This window comes from Juglans regia, chromosome 1 (genome assembly GCF_001411555.2).
Source record: "Juglans regia cultivar Chandler chromosome 1, Walnut 2.0, whole genome shotgun sequence".
Lineage (NCBI taxonomy): Eukaryota > Viridiplantae > Streptophyta > Magnoliopsida > Fagales > Juglandaceae > Juglans > Juglans regia.
This window is the reverse complement of record NC_049901.1, coordinates 44,835,617-44,852,542: the sequence shown is the minus strand read 5'-3', so window position 1 is coordinate 44,852,542 and position 16,926 is coordinate 44,835,617. Positions and strand designations below refer to the sequence as shown.

The 16,926-nt window shown below is 36.0% G+C and overlaps 3 protein-coding genes across 8 annotated transcripts; 2 read left to right on the top strand and 1 right to left on the bottom strand.

The window, feature by feature from the left end:
* The first annotated feature begins 420 nt into the window (after positions 1-420).
* Positions 421-5,329, top strand: LOC109011864 (long chain acyl-CoA synthetase 8). 5 transcript variants are annotated; one of them, XM_018993217.2, is made up of 12 exons: positions 421-558; positions 1,118-1,709; positions 1,844-1,924; positions 2,044-2,313; positions 2,743-2,874; positions 2,948-3,121; positions 3,249-3,478; positions 3,695-3,812; positions 4,126-4,257; positions 4,350-4,484; positions 4,572-4,778; positions 5,026-5,329. In XM_018993217.2, exons 2-12 carry the CDS (start codon positions 1,161-1,163, stop codon positions 5,188-5,190), a joined length of 2,193 nt encoding a protein of 730 aa, XP_018848762.1. In that variant the 5' UTR covers positions 421-558; positions 1,118-1,160; the 3' UTR covers positions 5,191-5,329. The 5 variants fall into 5 exon arrangements, with proteins under 5 accessions (XP_018848762.1, XP_035550553.1, XP_035550558.1 ...); XM_035694660.1 differs by lacking the exon at positions 421-558 and adding an exon at positions 576-668; XM_035694665.1 differs by lacking the exon at positions 421-558 and adding an exon at positions 685-724.
* A 2,099-nt stretch (positions 5,330-7,428) lies between these two features.
* Positions 7,429-11,265, bottom strand: LOC109011862. Its single transcript, XM_018993211.2, has 6 exons — positions 10,787-11,265; positions 10,136-10,281; positions 9,135-9,303; positions 8,470-8,568; positions 7,969-8,051; positions 7,429-7,868 (listed from the first exon to the last, which is right to left on the bottom strand). Exons 1-6 carry the CDS (start codon positions 11,198-11,200, stop codon positions 7,736-7,738), a joined length of 1,044 nt encoding a protein of 347 aa, XP_018848756.1. The 5' UTR covers positions 11,201-11,265; the 3' UTR covers positions 7,429-7,735.
* A 42-nt stretch (positions 11,266-11,307) lies between these two features.
* LOC109011860 (ribulose-1,5 bisphosphate carboxylase/oxygenase large subunit N-methyltransferase, chloroplastic) lies at positions 11,308-16,532 on the top strand. 2 transcript variants are annotated; one of them, XM_018993209.2, is made up of 12 exons: positions 11,308-11,807; positions 12,376-12,539; positions 12,651-12,734; positions 12,891-12,948; positions 13,292-13,345; positions 13,915-13,986; positions 14,081-14,161; positions 14,623-14,795; positions 15,149-15,251; positions 15,329-15,460; positions 15,555-15,677; positions 16,125-16,532. In XM_018993209.2, the coding sequence occupies exons 1-12, from the start codon at positions 11,424-11,426 to the stop codon at positions 16,209-16,211; spliced, it is 1,515 nt and encodes a 504-aa protein (XP_018848754.2). In that variant the 5' UTR covers positions 11,308-11,423; the 3' UTR covers positions 16,212-16,532. The 2 variants fall into 2 exon arrangements, with proteins under 2 accessions (XP_018848754.2, XP_018848753.2); XM_018993208.2 differs by having other exon boundaries at positions 15,146-15,251.
* The last annotated feature ends 394 nt before the right edge of the window (positions 16,533-16,926 follow it).

Below are 16,926 nucleotides of genomic sequence, written 5' to 3'. Positions count from 1 at the left end.
TGTTATATTGGGAGTGAGTGAGTTATGCCAGATCAGCATACGACCTTTCCTTGGATCTTCTCTCTCATACAATCATAGATAAATGAAACAGTTATTTTATATACAAATAATTAACAAAAAACCTTTAAAAAAAATATTAAAAATTTAAAAAATTTAAAAAAGTGTAGAATGTAAAGTGTGGTGGAGGTTGTGTAGAATGTTGAATAACTAATTCGTCGTAACAATTATTTCTAAAATAAAATTATTCTTCCTTGTGAGTTACGTCACTTATCAAATCTTTTGCCACTTGTCACGTCGGTCGAAACTACCAGCAGCACGACTTCGGCCGCCTTTCCCAAGTACGTTAAAATCCAAGAAGTCTTTTTCAGGATTTTAATATTATATATATATATATATAGAATTAATCGTTCATTATTTACTACTCACATTCCATATCTTATATGAAAAAAAAAAATGTCGGTTAATAATAAAAAAAAAAAAATCTGTCGGTATATAGTGATCGATGAATAGCAAAAACCTCTCGAGTGTTTTGCTTCAGCTTCATCCCAAATTCACAAGGTCATCGTAACTTTTCTTACTTTTCCCCATGTTCTTTTTCTCTTTCCTCTATTTATATCTCGCTCTTTTCCTGTAGTTATTTCCTTTTTTCTGATTTTTTCTTCTTTAAGGTTTAATTCTTATCAAAATCCGCTTTATTGTGGCTTTTATATGTTCTTACTTTATGGTATAAAATTTAGTGGGCTTTGTTTTCAGATTTTTGGACTGTGATTATCTCTCGTGTTCTCGGTTTCATATTACAGAGTTCTGTTCCTAATCTTTCTTCGATAGTTACCTTTGTCGTCAGTTTTATGCAGTCGGCGTTTGATAATATACCAAATCTATTTGCATCTGCGTTTTGGTTTTGAATTAGTTTTTCCCTTAAAATATTTGGATGATCGATTAGTTATGAAGGGGAGCCACACTACCGTGTCCGATCCTAATATTTCGGCTGTAATCGTATTTATTAGACTTATTATACCCTCTTCATTTCGTCAGATAGATCATGGTTGACAGTTAGTTGTTAGTTCATTATAATTTGAAAAGTTGATTTTGTCACTAATACTTGCATACATAATAGGTAACCGCTTAATCTGTTCTGGAAAGGAACTTCTGCAATAAAAATGGTGGATTCAGATGGAGGTTGGGCGCAATCACAATTGCTGAAAAATTTGGGCACCGGTGACTACTTGTCAGTTTGGAAAAGCTATGGGACATATGGAATTGTGGGTGCTATTATTATTGGTATACTCGTACCTATGTTTCTGTCCACTGTGTTCATGGGAAAGAAAAGGGGAAAACAAAGAGGGTTTCCGGTACAAGTTGGTGGTGAGGCTGGTTATGCAGTTCAAAATACTCGAGTAACTGAATTGGTTGAAGTTCCTTGGAAAGGAGCCACAACCATGGCAGCTCTATTTGAGCAATCTTGTAAAAAGAATTCACAGAATCGCTTTCTTGGATCAAGAAAGCTAATTAGCAAAGAAGTTGTCACAGCTACTGATGGTAGGAAGTTTGACAAGGTACATTTAGGGGATTATGAGTGGCAAACTTATGGAGAGATATTTGATCGTGCTCGCAACTTTGCATCCGGGCTTGTCAGATTGGGTCATAATTTGGACAGCCGTGCTGCGATTTTTTCTGAAACCCGAGCAGAATGGTTCATTGCCCTTCAGGTAGCCTCGTCCTCATACTCAATTTTGTTGATATCATTTTTTTTGTTTCTTTTTATTCTTATCTTGTTCTTTCCCTTTGGTTTAGATTTATGAATGCAGGTGATGCTAAAAGAGTTTCCCTTTTTTCATTCCAGGGATGCTTTCGGCAAAGTATCACTGTTGTTACTGTTTATGCCTCTCTAGGCGAGGATGCCCTAATCCACTCGCTTAATGAGGTCAGGAAATTGGTGGTCTTTAGATATGGATGACTAATGATATGCAAATCCTTACAATATTTTATAGATAATAAGATACTTGTGAACCGTCCTAACTTGGAGCTTTAAAATTTGAACAGACCCAAATATCAACTCTTATTTGCGATTCCAAGCAGTTGAAGAAGTTGGCTGCAGTAAGCTCAAGCCTAGATTGTATTGAAAATGTTATATTATTTGAAGATGATGGAACTGAAAATGAAACTATTCCTGAAAGTATGAGCAAGTGGACAATCACATCTTTTTCTGAAGTCGAGAAACTAGGGAGCAAAAGTCCTGTGGATGCAAGCCTGCCTTCCAAAAATAGTATTGCTGTCGTCATGTATACTAGTGGCAGTACAGGTCTACCAAAGGTTTGTTCCTGATTTTAGTTCCTTATGTTGTGCACTTGTTCTTTGCTGCATGTGCAAGGAAGAGGGTGGCTCCAGAATCATGCTTAGTATATCTTAGCCAATTGCCCATCACCTGGAAGGTATTCCTTTTTAGTTTCGCTTTCTAGGTTACAGATGCTCAATTTGGATGTGGTCAGAAACCTGTGTCCTGTGTCTTTATATATAACTTTGTTCCATGACATTAAGTTATCTTTGAAAGTTCCTCCTGAGACAAGTCGTACTCCAGAACCCAGAGATTTTGTGTCTAAATGCTCAAATCCTGATAAGCACATTTATGTTTATCCCTTATTTGTCTGGTTTTGTTGAAAGCTTAGTATACTTGCACCCAAAGTAGATTTCACCCAAAGTAGATTTCTTTTATTTAACACAGTGTAGTCTGTAACAATGTAGGGAGTCATGATTACTCATGGCAACATGGTAGCCACTACTGCAGCTGTTATGAAAGTAATCCCAAGACTTGGTAGAAATGATGTATACTTGGCATACTTGCCCCTAGCTCACGTTTTTGAACTGGCAGCTGAGGTACCTTCTTTTTTGTATTCTTAGTTTCAACATTAAATGGTTGAGATGATCTTGTATCATTGTGGTTGTCCAGTCTGTAATGTTGGCTGCAGGTTGTGCAATGGGTTATGGTTCAGCCTTGACTTTGACAGACACTTCTAGTAAAATTAAGAAAGGAACCAAGGGAGATGCTTCTGTGTTAAAGCCAACCGTCTTGACAGCAGTTCCAGCTATTTTAGATCGAGTTCGAGATGGAGTTCTGAAAAAGGTCAGAATTGGATTTAAGCTATTCACTTGTCTCTGTGCACAAAATTTTATGGTGCTCATCTATATGGTGAGCATATTCAGGTTTATAGTCAAATCTCTTCTTCACTATCTATTTTGATGAAATCTAGGTTGGAGAGAATGAAGGGTTAGTGAAACATCTATTTAACATTGGATATAAGCGACGACTAGCTGCCATAGAAGGAAGCTGGCTTGGGGCTTGGGGGCTGGAGGGACTCTTGTGGGATATCATTGTCTTTAAAAGAATACGCACTATACTTGGAGGAAAACTCCGATTTGTGCTCTGTGGTGGAGCTCCTTTATCTGGGGATTCACAGCGGTTTATCAACATCTGCATGGGGTAATTGGATTTCGAATAATAAATTACTGGCCTCTTTAAATTTCGAAATTGGTAGGTCAATGTTGTATAAGCCACCTAAGAAGCTCAAAAAAAATTCCAGGCTAGATTATGCTCCACCGCTTACAATTGGTCTATGTCTGTAAATTGCATGTAGAATTTTCTTTCCTGTGTGTATTTACATCTAAGATGATCTTCTGAATGTATTGCCTTTGTCAGGGCTCCTATTGGTCAAGCATATGGCTTGACTGAAACATTTGCTGGAGCTTCTTTTTCTGACTGGGATGACTTAACAGTGGGACGTGTTGGGCCACCTCTCCCTTGCTGCTACCTTAAGGTATTTCCTCTATTTGTTAATGATAACATTTATTAGAATCTGATCAGAGACTATACTTGTTATTTGTGAAGAGGGTTATGTAAATCACACTGCAATTGGCATATTTGAACTCATTCTAGTGTATCTGGTTAGCTCTTTTAAGTGACAATAACCATCAAAATTTCGTTTTTCTTTGGAATTACAGATATTTGCTAGTTCATTGCACAAGAAATGCCTTGGACATTTCATTCAGATTTCATTAGTGTAGGCCTTTGAGTTGTACTGGGTAGCATACTTCTAATCGGGACTTAACTTCTTTAATTTGAAATTGTAGCTTGTTTCCTGGGAAGAAGGTAGGTATATGACCACAGACAAACCAATGCCTCGAGGAGAGATTGTCGTAGGGGGGTTCAGTGTAACTGCTGGTTACTTTAAAAACCAAGAAAAAACTAATGAGGTCTACAAGGTAGTAATTTCCGTGCTGTCATCTATTTCACTCTATTGTTTTGATCTTGTAGCCTGTATGGACATGTACTCATGATCAGTTGCATGCTACAGGTTGATGATAGGGGCATGCGCTGGTTTTATACTGGTGACATTGGACAATTTCACCCTGATGGATGCCTTGAAATTATTGATAGGAAGAAGGATATTGTGAAACTTCAACATGGAGAATATATCTCCCTTGGCAAGGTGCATCTAAAATGTTATTGTTACCTCATATTTATTTGCAGAGAATGTCTCTGAGGTGCTCATCGAATTAGTACCATCTTGTTGCAGGTTGAGGCGGCTCTTATGTCAAGTAGTTATGTGGATAATATCATGTTATATGCAGATCCCTTCCACAACTATTGTGTAGCACTGGTTGTTCCTTCACGTCAGGTCCTCGAAAAGTGGGCCCAACAAGCTGGCATCAACTATAAAGATTTTTCTGAGCTGTGTGATAAAGCTGAAATTGCCAGCGAGGTTCAGCAATCCCTTACGAAGGTTTGTGTGGGTTTTGCTTTTCTTGTGTAGACTTGTTTGAAACTATGTTGACCATCAAACCACAGATCTCTGTGAATTTGCTTCCATTCTACTCGGGAGCGTGTTTTAATTTTGTTCATAATGTGATGAACTCTGAGTATGCTGAAAGTTCAATGGCAAAAGCACTTTTGCTTTGCTTTGTTTATTTTTTTTTTAAATCTAAAAAACTCAATGCAGAAATCAGAGATTTTTTTCTTAATGTCTACAGGTAGCGAAAACTGCAAAATTGGACAAGTTTGAAATTCCTGCAAAGATTAAATTGCTGCCCGAAGCATGGACCCCCGAGTCTGGATTAGTTACTGCTGCTCTCAAAATCAAGAGGGAACAACTGAAGGCCAAGTTTAAGGACGAGCTTAAAAAATTATACGAGTGAAATATGTATTGGTTTATGTTTTCCTCCGAGTTTTTCCACGAATGCAGTCATATTTCTATACCTTATTTTCTAAATTTCCAGTGTGATGATATACTCTTAACAAGTTATTATTATCATGGTTTCGGACTTTTTGAGTTAATGCCGGTTGCTTTGGTTAAAATTTAAATCTATGTGCTCTACCTGGCAAAAAGCAGGACATATTAGAAAAAAAAAAAAAAAAAAAAAACAAAGCAGGCCATGTTGCTCTGCCAAATCAAACATGCCCTAGATAGTTGCGGCAACATATTTGTTATCCTGGTTGATTTATTGTGAAGTTGACATGGGGGTCGGGACTGTGATGCTTGGAGAACTATAATTTGGTTCACGCGACTCATGCTGTATCATTGGTTTTCATTGAGCTATGCATGCGTGCCTGCCAGTTTATAGACTGAAAGGGGCTTTGGCTAGGGGTGATAATCGGGCGGTCCGGACCGAGAAAACCGACCGGACCGGCCAGTTCGGTCCGGACCGGACCGGACCGAGAGTTGTTCCGGTCCGGTCCGGTCCAAAAATAAGAGGACCGAATTAATTCGGTCCGGTCCACGGTCCGGCTGGTTTTCGGACCGGACCGGACCGGACCGGACCGAATTAAATATATATATATAATTTAATAATTTATATATATTAAGTATATAATTTTCATTTGACTAATTAACCTAATCCTATCACTAATTCATCATTAAGTAATTATTAACTAATACACATTTATAAGTTTATACTAATAGTAATATTTATAATTTTATAGTAATACTAAATTATTAATATTTATACTAATACAAGTATTATATTAATAGTCTAGAGTCTACTTCTAGACTCTAAAGTCTAATATGGTATTAATAAAAATATATACTAATAGTATATTAGTAAATTAGTAATAGTCTAACATAGAGTAAGAGTCTAAGACAATAGTTAATAGTTATAGACTTATAGACTTATAGTTATAGTAATATAGTTATAACTTATACTAAATCACTATAACTAATATTAGTATATTACTAACATATAGCTATAGCCTATACTATATTACTAATAGTCCAATACTAATACTATTAATCTATTATATAGTTATAAGTTATAACTTATATTGATCATGATTGATAATAACTAATCACTATAAGTTTATAGTATTAATGTATTATTATATAATATATAGTATTAGTATAGTAATAGACTCTAATATGGTATTAGAAAAAAATATACTAATAGTCTAGTACTAAATTACTAATGTATTATATATATATATATAATAGTATTAGTATAGTAATAGACTCTAATATGGTATTAGAAAAAAATATACTAATAGTCTAGTACTAAATTACTAATGTATTATTATATAATATATAGTATTAGTATAGTAATAGACTCTAATATGGTATTAGAAAAAAATATACTAATAGTCTAGTACTAAATTACTAATGTATTATTATATAATATATAGTATTAGTATAGTAATAGACTCTAATATGGTATTAGAAAAAAATATACTAATAGTCTAGTACTAAATTACTAATGTATTATTATATAATATATAGTATTAGTATAGTAATCCTTGGCAAAATCTGTATTATTATTATTTTTTGTTGATACTCCATATATATTAACATACAAAATCAGTGGGTAGCAATCCTTGGCAAAATCTGTATTATTATTTTTTTTTTTTTTGGGTTTTTTTTATTTTATATAGATTAGTTTTAACTTTTAACTTTTTTTTTATCATTGTATTTTTCAAAATCAAGTTTTTTAAATAGTTTTAGTTAAAAAAATATACCAAATTTGAAATGGGCCGAAAATAATTGAAATTGGACAAAAAAAAAAATCACATTTAGATGGGCTGAATGGCCCATTTTAGGCATGTCCAGACCGACTGGACCGACCCTGGACCGGACCGGACCGAAATGGACCGGACCGGACCGGACCTATATGTGAGTCGGTCCGGTCCAGGGTGGAGAAAATGTAGACCGAATAGGTCCGGTCCGGTCCACATTATGGCCCAAGACCGGACCGGACCGGACCGATATCAGCCCTAGCTTTGGCAATGCGTTTGAGGAGTTTTTTGAACTAGAACTTTCTTACCCAAACTAAAAGAACCTAGGAAAAAATTCAAGGGAGCCAGATGTATAGGTATCTGGTCTCTTAAAGCATAATTAACGTTATAGAATTAGTCAAAAGTTTGCTGTAGTCTCCCAGAACATCTAATTATCGCAATGTACCTTCTTATGCATAGCATTGTCATGGCCAAAACATAGGTACAGACATTTATTTTGCTCATGAAACCAATCGAGCAATGCAAAATACAAAGATAGAGAACAGGAAATACATTTTAGGAGAATATCATTCAGCAAGCTTTTGTTTTTAGTGACATTCATTCATTATCACATCTAGCAGGCTGCAACATGTTTATTTTATCCATCCTAGCTAGCCGTACTGGCTATGCTTCTTTACCATAAAGTGATAAAATCCCCCCCATTCAGATGATATCAGCACAAAAAATAAAAATTGTGAATTTTCATTTGGGCTCTGATGTAGTAGGACCGAGTGATATGGACAGCGATGATAGCGATGGCCGTAGGACAATGTACAAAGCAGGACCCAAGAATGGCACCAGGGATAGGGGAAGCAGCCAAGAACCTTTGTCAAACCTGGGATAAGCACCTGAATGTTATGCTACATAAACTCTCTTAAACAGTGGAATCTAAACTTTATAATAAGAAGGCACTCCAGAGATTTCCAAAAACTCACCACTTTCTGGCAGTCATATCGTTGTAAACCCAAAAGGGTGCAAACGCAGATAGCAGAGTAAAATCAAGACATGTGATATGGATCTGCAGCATCAAGGTCCAATGCTATTAGTATGTTTTTTATTCTGCAATTGAAAATGATCTATACAACCATACTAAATTACCAATGAAGAAATGACAAAAAAATAAAAGAAAAAAGAAATAGATAATTGACCTAATATATCGTTCATAAAGCCCACATGAGATCAGACTTGCATCCCACAACTGAATAAATTTCCAAATGGGTAAAACTATATGATTCTAAATTTTGGGACTGCTAATGAAGGTTCGAAAGTTTTGCTAAAATGTGTCATCAGACAAAAAGAGGTTGTAACTCATTGTCAATATGAGTTTGTGTACTATTACCAAATGGCTAAATAATGTTTGCCATTCTTTCAGGTGTATAATGGACTATTGGAGAAAAATCTATAACATATGTAAATGAATAGTTCACAACACTTACAAATTTGCTTTCTCTGAAGTACTGGTAAAATTCCTTCCAGGTTTCCCAATTAGCCAAACCTGCATAAACAAGTATCCCTAGTCCTGCAGCAAGTGATATCTGATGTGTAATGGAGTTAACTTGCAATTCCAATATAAACAAAGAAATTAATGCATTTGCAATGATTTCAACTTCTATTCTCTCCGCATGGGCGCATGTGTGGAGAGGACGGGGCGGGGGGGGCAAGGGCAAGATTTCACAAAACTGAATAGAAGGAATGCCGTTCCTACTTAAACATTATAATGAAATGACAGTATATTTAAATTCGACACTGTTTTTCTTTCAACCTGCATAATGGCTCAATTGTTTCTCAATCTGCATAAAGGTAAATATCTATGGCTAATCCTAGTCAAATAGTACTGATAATGATAAGGTAATGTACAGGTTTGACGCACCATCCACTGCTTTTTTGGTTACTCGAGTGTTAAAAATTTTTCTATCATGTTGTAGATAACAGGGCTGTGGTTTTGATGAATCATGTGCATCGTTATGTGTCTAATATACATCATTTGGAGTCCTCCTGTTAGCTACTTATAAACTATTTCCAAATTTCACTGAAGAGTATATGAACATTGTGACATACTTAATCAAGAGCAATAGAGTTTGTACAGACAAACAATTCTCACCGCAGCTGTTAATTTTGATTCCAGAAAATTCAGAGGCCATCTTCTGATTTCAGTTTCTTCAACAGGAGGTGGTGGGGGTCTCCAAAGTACAAAATAGGGAAGAAGAGCATATGCACCGCCAAAAAATGAAGATATTATGAAGGGCCAGACAGGAATGTTGCTTTTTGAGCTGTGGATGCAGAAAAAGAATAAACCAGATTTATTCAGCTCCAAAACACTAATAGGTAAGGAATTTAAGAATGCTGCAAGATACTTGAGATCTCCCTTCATCTCGACCCCTTCTGTGCAGATGAAACAGAGACTAGCATTCAGGCCACCTAAAAGGTAGCTTACATATGTCATCAGATGTATTATAATTTTTTTGTTTTATTTTATTTTATGTCATGGAACCTCTCCAAGGCAGAGTCCTTCTCGTGCACCGCACCCTCGGAAGTTTTCCTACACGGAACTGGTTAAATCGCAGGCTTTTCACTAGGGGGTGTGGCCCTAAAGGATTGTTTGCACCAAGAGGTGTTGAACTTTGAACTTGAAGGGAGTGATATCCCAAGACCAATGCCTTCACCACTTGGGCCAACCCCTTGGGGTTAATCATATGTATTATAACTAGAGACTTTCAGGGAGAAAATACTCAGTGTTTGAACTTCTATTACTCCATTTCATTACATTATTTGCCCAATAAAAAACATATGACTGAAAGCAACCAAAATGAATCGCTATGACTTATGAGTCACCCTGTTCTACAGTTGGAAACTTTATTCTAGTGAAGAATAAGCAATATCGGTTTGGGAATTAAGCATTGATGGACTTCTTGGCTCATGAGAGAGAGCCGGCATACCTTGATTTCTTATTTTTCCAATAACCTAGAAATTGCATGCCCAGAAATTGACCCATTCTATCAGACCTTAGTGTTTCCATTAATACACAACAATGGCACAAGAAAAGGTGCTGGAGAAGAGGCATGTATAATCATTGATAACCAAGCTAAGGGATAAGAAAGGTACCTTCTACCTGTTGGGAGCAGCAGCATGCTATACACCAGGGGCCACAAACCCATTATGTACCACAAAGACACAAGCACTTCATTCATCGTGAAACCATCATCTCCCTTCAAATTCAGGAGCTTTTTCAAGAAATACATGTCCCTTGACTGAAAAGTTAAAAGACAATGTCGTAACAATTGAAATGACAGCGAAAAACAAAAATGGCTACTTAACTTATACAATCAATATAAATAAATAGAATTTTGAAGAAAATTGTTCAAGGACTGATAGATAAAAAAAAAACAAGGAGTTCGCTCTGCTGCAGTTGAAATGAGCCTTCCCCCAAATTAGATTCCCATCTCTTTAACCTGTTTTTCTTTGTCTTCTCTAGAAAGAGAAGATATGATTGATACACTTGTTACATGTGTGCATTTACATTTACACTTAATTAGTCCAAAAAAAAAAAAAGCATTTGAGGCACCGTCTTCAACACCATGTAGAAGACGAGAACTATTAACATAAATCTAAAATTTAAATCAATGAAGCCTCTTGTTCCACAAGCAACAAAGATATTAAAATAAGGCAAACCAAATTGCAATAAGGATGTAAATAGCCAAAAAAAAAAAAAAAATGCTCTACATAAATATGACAAAAATCGTGGTTCTATAATACCGGAGTCTGGTTCGGAGTAAGATTGAAAACATAATACATGAGTGCTCCCCAAAACACCAAGAGCAAAATCGAGGTTGTCCAGTCCCTCCCCTCTCCGTCATTTCCACCCCCGCCAAGCCCTCCATCCGAGGAATCTCTTTTTTCCACTACTGCATCCTCTGAGTTCTGACTGGTTAAGGTACAATGACAAATCTGAGTTAGACCTTTTTTCTGAGATGCTAAGATTGAACTTGTATGGTTATGGGGTTGGCAAAAAGCAGAGAAATTTGAGCCTGTTTTGCGAGATGAGATTCCAGGTCTAAGCTGTTGGCTTTGAAGTGAGGTTTTGAGTTTGGGGTCATGGAAATTAAGAGATGGAAAGGCAGCGGAGTTGCAGGAGATAATGTTGGAATTAGCAAACATGCTGATTTTCATTGATATTCCACTCAACGGACTGGTTGTAGCTGTTAGAGTGGGCTATAAATACGAAGTCGTTTATTAGCCTCAAAGGCACTTTGACAAAAGGCCTTTCCACCCCCAAGACAAAAGAAAAGTAACCAAGCCTTCGACAACGACAAAGACCCATCCATAACCTTAGAAATACATCAGATAAGGTACCTCTCTCTCTCTCTCTCTCTCTCTCTCTGAGCGCACATCCATGGCTGAAGCTTCGGGACTCTTTAGCGCTACACTCACTCCATGTTTCAATTCACTCAACAAAACTATACCTTTCTCACACTTTCAGTCTCAGTCTCAGTCTCAACCAATAATCTTTCGTAAGCGCCCGATTCATTGCTCACTCTCCACAAGTGACACCGCCAAATCCACAGCGACCCAGACTGTCCCCTGGGGTTGTGATATTGATTCCTTGGAAAACGCTTCGGCATTGCAGAAATGGTTGTCAGAGTCGGGTCTTCCGCCCCAGAAAATGGCCATAGAAAGAGTGGAAGTGGGAGAAAGAGGACTTGTTGCTTCGAAGAATATAAGGAAAGGCGAGAAGTTGCTCTTTGTGCCTCCATCACTAGTTATCACCGCAGACTCAGTAAGATTTTCTTGACGAAGTTTGTGGAAGGTTGCCAAGCGTTCTATAAGTTTTTTTGGGTTGTATAAGCGTAATTTTCAACGCGTATTGTAGTAAGTCGAGTGAAAAGACTGCTTGCAGAATTTTAAGTTTTAGTTGGAACATATAGTCATTGATATGAATACGACTGTACGTGCTACATTTTTCTGATTATCAAAATGTGTGCTTCATCATATAAGGCCACAAAAAGTTACTGACGCTCCAATCCACCTTTAAAGGTTGGGTGAGTGAATAGAATTCGTTGATTACTACCGGGAGAAAGAATCTCAAGTATAGTCCCAAAAGATACTCCAGGCTTACAAATATCACAAAAAGTTAATAAAGATAAAAATAATTTACTAAATGCTTTCTGTGCCATTGTAGATTGCAGTATTTGGAATGCCACTTGTACAGTGTCAATATTCTTGTTCTTCTGTGAGACCTTATGTAATTCTTTCTTAATATAAAATCTTTACGTTGATTTAAATGTTGTACTTAGTTTATGGAGCTGCAATAATTTTTTAATGGATATATGTGTTGTCGATGTTAGGAGTGGAGCTGTGCGGAGGCTGGCAAAGTGTTAAAACAGAATTCTGTACCAGACTGGCCACTACTTGCAACTTACCTGATTAGTGAAGCAAGTCAAATGAAATCTTCAAGGTGGAGAAATTATATTTCAGCCTTACCTCGACAGCCCTATTCACTACTGTACTGGCAAGTTCTTATTCTTAATTACTTGTTCTAAATGTGGACTCTTTACGAGTCTTTCTTTTTATATGGACTACTCTCAGTTTTTTCCACTATAGCCTCTCTGTATCATTTCAGGACGCGAGCAGAACTTGATCGGTATTTGGAAGCATCACAGATAAGAGAGCGTGCAATTGAGAGGATTACTGATGTTATTGGAACGTATGATGCTTTTGCAATGTTGTCTTTCTTTGAAGCATGGTTCATTGTTTCGAATGGCCTTTGTTGCCGTACATTCCCAGTCTAGTGTTTATATTTTTCTTAGGATATAAATTTTTTCTTAAGGAAATTGAATATTTATTTCCATTTCTTGTGCAGATACAATGACTTACGGCTCAGGATATTTTCCAATTATCCTCATTTATTCCCTGAAGAGGTATTGGTTCAAGCTTTCTCAAGTGCTATTCTTTATGTGGAATAGGATGGTGATTTTAATGACCTGATGATTTGGTTATCTGCCGGAAGATTATTCATCTTTGGACTCTATGCTGCCTTGGCTTTCTTACAGCTCCTATGATGCCTTAGTTTACTTAAACTTCAATTTGGAATTTGATTATAGTGCTGCGTTGGGCATTGAAGATATGAACATACCTGAGTACAAGATAGATCTGGAATTCCTTACGTGCATAGTTATTGTTATTGTCGGATAATAATTCTGTGCCTTATCCGACTTTGCATAATGTACAATTGTTTAACTTTGAACAATGAATGATTTACAGGTATTCAATATTGAAACCTTCAAATGGTCATTCGGCATTCTTTTCTCACGCTTGGTAAGGAAATTTAGTTAACAATATTGATGAGATTTGCTGCCTAATCCACATAAAAAGAAATTTAGTTAACAACACTGCGTACAACTCAAAAGCAGTCTAAATATAGTAAGGTGTTTTCTGCTGAAAATAATTTGGCTGTTCATAGCATTACAGTACACAGATTTGTAATGTACTATGAAGATGTGGCCAATATGATTTCTGAAAAAAAAAAGGAATTATAGATGGACATTCTATGAATTTATCTATTTCTTTCCTTGCTTCTATATCTACCAATGCTTAACCCTTGTCCTTGATCATTACTCAAGAATTTAACCATACCAAGACTAACAAGCAATGGGTCTACAATTCTCAAACTGGGTTACTGTTGAGAAAAATAAATGGGCATATAAAGCCGAAAATTTCAACCTTTTGCAAGTGTTTTCTAAATGCCTTCTAACCATACGTCACATCTTTATTTAGTCATGATAAATAGATTTCGTAAGATTGAATACTGATCCTTATCAATCTTTAAAAGCACATAGGTTTATAAAAGTGAATTACTTATGACTCCACTACTCTATCAAGCACAGGTTCGATTACCCTCGATGGATGGAAGAGTTGCCTTGGTTCCGTGGGCTGACATGATGAATCACAGTTGTGAGGTATGTTGACTAAACTCTGTTATACAATGTGGTTAGAAATAAAATCTTTATGAATCAGTATCTAATTAGGCACATCTATTATTGACTTGTCTAGGTGGATACTTTTTTGGATTATGATAGGCCATCAAAGGGAGTAGTCTTTACCACAGACCGACCATATGAGCCAGGTGAGCAGGTAAACCAGGTTTCATTAATCTCATCATTGAAAAAAAAAAAATTCAAATATAGTTATATAAGTTAAGCATTTTCTCTAAAATAATTATATCTATGGTGAGAGTCTTTGTTCTTTTGTATACTTCATGTGTACACGGGCTATGCCTATTTCATTCGTATCAATAAATTTACTAAAAAAAATCTATGGTGAGAGGTTAAAGGAAAAAATCCCAAATGTTTTTTGGTTTAGATCTTTATGGACTTGGTGAAAGTTTCACAATTTTTTTCTAATTTTTTCTATTCGACACTACAATTTGATTGAGTTAGTGTCGGCACTAATTTTTGCTATCCCCAATTTGCTTGATTGGGGATGGAGTGTGAAGTTATGGATTCAAGACATATTGAATATGTGTGTAACATACTTGACAGTATCCCAATTAAATCAGGATTCTCATGCCAGATTCCTTCTCTCACTTTCTTCAGGTTTACATTTCTTATGGCAAAAAGTCTAATGGAGAGCTATTGCTGTCATATGGATTTGTTCCGAAAGAGGGTACCAACCCTAGCGATTCAGTTGAGTTGTCACTGTCACTTAAGAAATCTGACAAATGTTATAAGGAGAAGTTGGAAGCTCTGAGGAAGTACGAATTGTCGACGTATGTACCTCATTGATCTTTTCTTTTATTTCTTTTTTCGTTTGTTATTAAGCTTTTGTTATATCCATCAATTATAGATATCGTTGCATTTTGAGGCAACTATTGAAAATGATATATTATTGTAGGCTGAAGTACTAGGTTTCTCAGACAGTTCTGGGCCTTGCTCCCTCGGTTCCAGGGGGAGCATTGTTTTGGCATTCTTTGCTTACAACTGAAAATTCATGATATTCAGCTGTTATTCCTTGGGCATTATTATAAATATTTTGCCTCCTCCTTTTATGTTGTGTTACTATTCTTACTTCAATCAACAAAAGACATGTTTATCAAGTACCAAGGCGTCAATGTTTTAGCAGATCTCAGTGTTTTCCCATACAAATCACTGGTTGGCCAGTGGAGTTAATGGCATACGCTTATTTAGCAGTCAGCCCTCCAAGCATGAGCAGACAGTTTAAAGAGGTTCGACAGTTTAACCTTTTAAATTATGAATCAATGTTTTGATAGTCTATAACATTTCTCATTCATCTTTATTTCAGATGTCTGCTGCGGCATCAAATAAAAATACCACCAAGAAGGATTTAAGATACCCTGAAATAGAGGAACAAGCACTGCAATTCATATTGGATGCTTGCGAATCTAGCCTATCAAAGTACAACAAATTCTTGCAAGTGAGCAAATTTTTGGTCTGCAAAATCTTTGATAGGCTTAGTGAAATTTGTTTTTATTTCTCATGAAACCAGCCTTAATATATTATCCTGACAGTCAAGTGGATCAATGGATTTGGATGTGACATCGCCAAAGCAACTGAATCGAAGACTGTTTCTGAAACAGCTAGCAGTAGACTTGTGTACTAGTGAACGGAGAATTCTATTCCGTACACAATACGTAAGTGAAAATCTCCTTTAACTTATACCGTTGAGTTTCTTCTTTCACTACAATTCCAACAATCGAACCTAAAGATCTTTGTTCAATACTCAGTTACTCATGATGCTGATTTGAAGCTCTCTCAATACATATTTTACTTGCTTATTAATGCTCACTTGTGTCTGAACTATGATTATAACGCCACTACGTCTCAACAAAAAGGTGTGAATTTATAGGCACTTCACCCGCACTGTCCATTTTAGGGTTGTTGTTTGTAAGCACTAGAGTCTTTTGATAGGTTGGATGATGTGCATTTGCATGTTGTGTAACACCTTTGCCAAAAAAAGGGACAAAATCCCGGAGTAAATTGATGTGATTTCATACGAGTATAGGTACGATGCAAAATAATTCAATATTTGGTGTATCACTTGTCTGAAATTTCTGTTTGACATATATGGCTTATTCCAGATACTGAGAAGGAGATTGAGGGATATAAGGAGCGGTGAATTGAGAGCTCTGAGACTCTTTGATGGGTTGAGGAAGCTATTCAATTGAGGGTATCTCTGAATGCAGTGTGTAGTTGGGTGTTCAGATGAATATACCTAGACTATATTACTAGTGAAAATGGTGGGATTCTTATCATCTTATGCGACCTCAAGCAAGAGAATGGAGCTTCAGGGTGGCTGGCTGCGACTCTCCAGGAGTTTTTTTGCCCAGTTTAAGTTTAGATGTTGTCATGTTATTAATACCTACTGCTTAAAAAATACACCCCCCCAAAACTATTTAAGTCAATTTCTCGTGGTATTTGATGTTGCATAAACAACTTCCATTGTTCAAAGTTGATCTCATGGAGCATCGAGCTTGGTGTGTGTTTGACGTTGTTGGAGTTGCTGAGCGAAGACAGTGCATGTTACATTTGTTTGGAAAGTGGAAACAATATTAAAAAAAAAAGTACAAATGACATAAATTATTTTTTAGGAAAGACTTATGAATAAATGAATAATTCTATTCGACAGTCCTATATTATATATTTATTAAAAATAAAAAATAAAAATAAGACTAAATTATAAATCAAGAAGATTCGTCCCTTTTGACCGAAGAATCAGTAAATGTGCATCATGCTAATGTTATATGTAGTCGTATAATATGCAAATATCGTATAATTGGTTTGAAAAAAAGTGAGTTTTCTTATTAAAAAATTAATTTTTTTTTTTCATGTGAATTTTATATATATTTATTTTTTTAAAAATAATTATAGAATATTTGTATA

Excerpts from the sequence above, each read along its gene's own strand:
- LOC109011864 (XM_018993217.2), top strand. The coding sequence starts at position 1,161 with ATGGTGGATTCAGATGGAGGTTGGGCGCAATCACAATTGCTGAAAAAT. Across the intron at positions 3,479-3,694 it reads TTTATCAACATCTGCATGGG|GGCTCCTATTGGTCAAGCAT; the intron begins GTAATTGGATTT and ends TGCCTTTGTCAG. Across the intron at positions 4,779-5,025 it reads TTCAGCAATCCCTTACGAAG|GTAGCGAAAACTGCAAAATT; the intron begins GTTTGTGTGGGT and ends TAATGTCTACAG.
- LOC109011862 (XM_018993211.2), bottom strand. The coding sequence starts at position 11,200 with ATGAAAATCAGCATGTTTGCTAATTCCAACATTATCTCCTGCAACTCC. Across the intron at positions 8,569-9,134 it reads AATCAAAATTAACAGCTGCG|ATATCACTTGCTGCAGGACT; the intron begins GTGAGAATTGTT and ends ATTACACATCAG. Across the intron at positions 8,052-8,469 it reads ACTTCAGAGAAAGCAAATTT|ATCCATATCACATGTCTTGA; the intron begins GTAAGTGTTGTG and ends TTGATGCTGCAG.
- LOC109011860 (XM_018993208.2), top strand. The coding sequence starts at position 11,424 with ATGGCTGAAGCTTCGGGACTCTTTAGCGCTACACTCACTCCATGTTTC. Across the intron at positions 11,808-12,375 it reads TAGTTATCACCGCAGACTCA|GAGTGGAGCTGTGCGGAGGC; the intron begins GTAAGATTTTCT and ends TGTCGATGTTAG. Across the intron at positions 14,162-14,622 it reads CATATGAGCCAGGTGAGCAG|GTTTACATTTCTTATGGCAA; the intron begins GTAAACCAGGTT and ends CACTTTCTTCAG.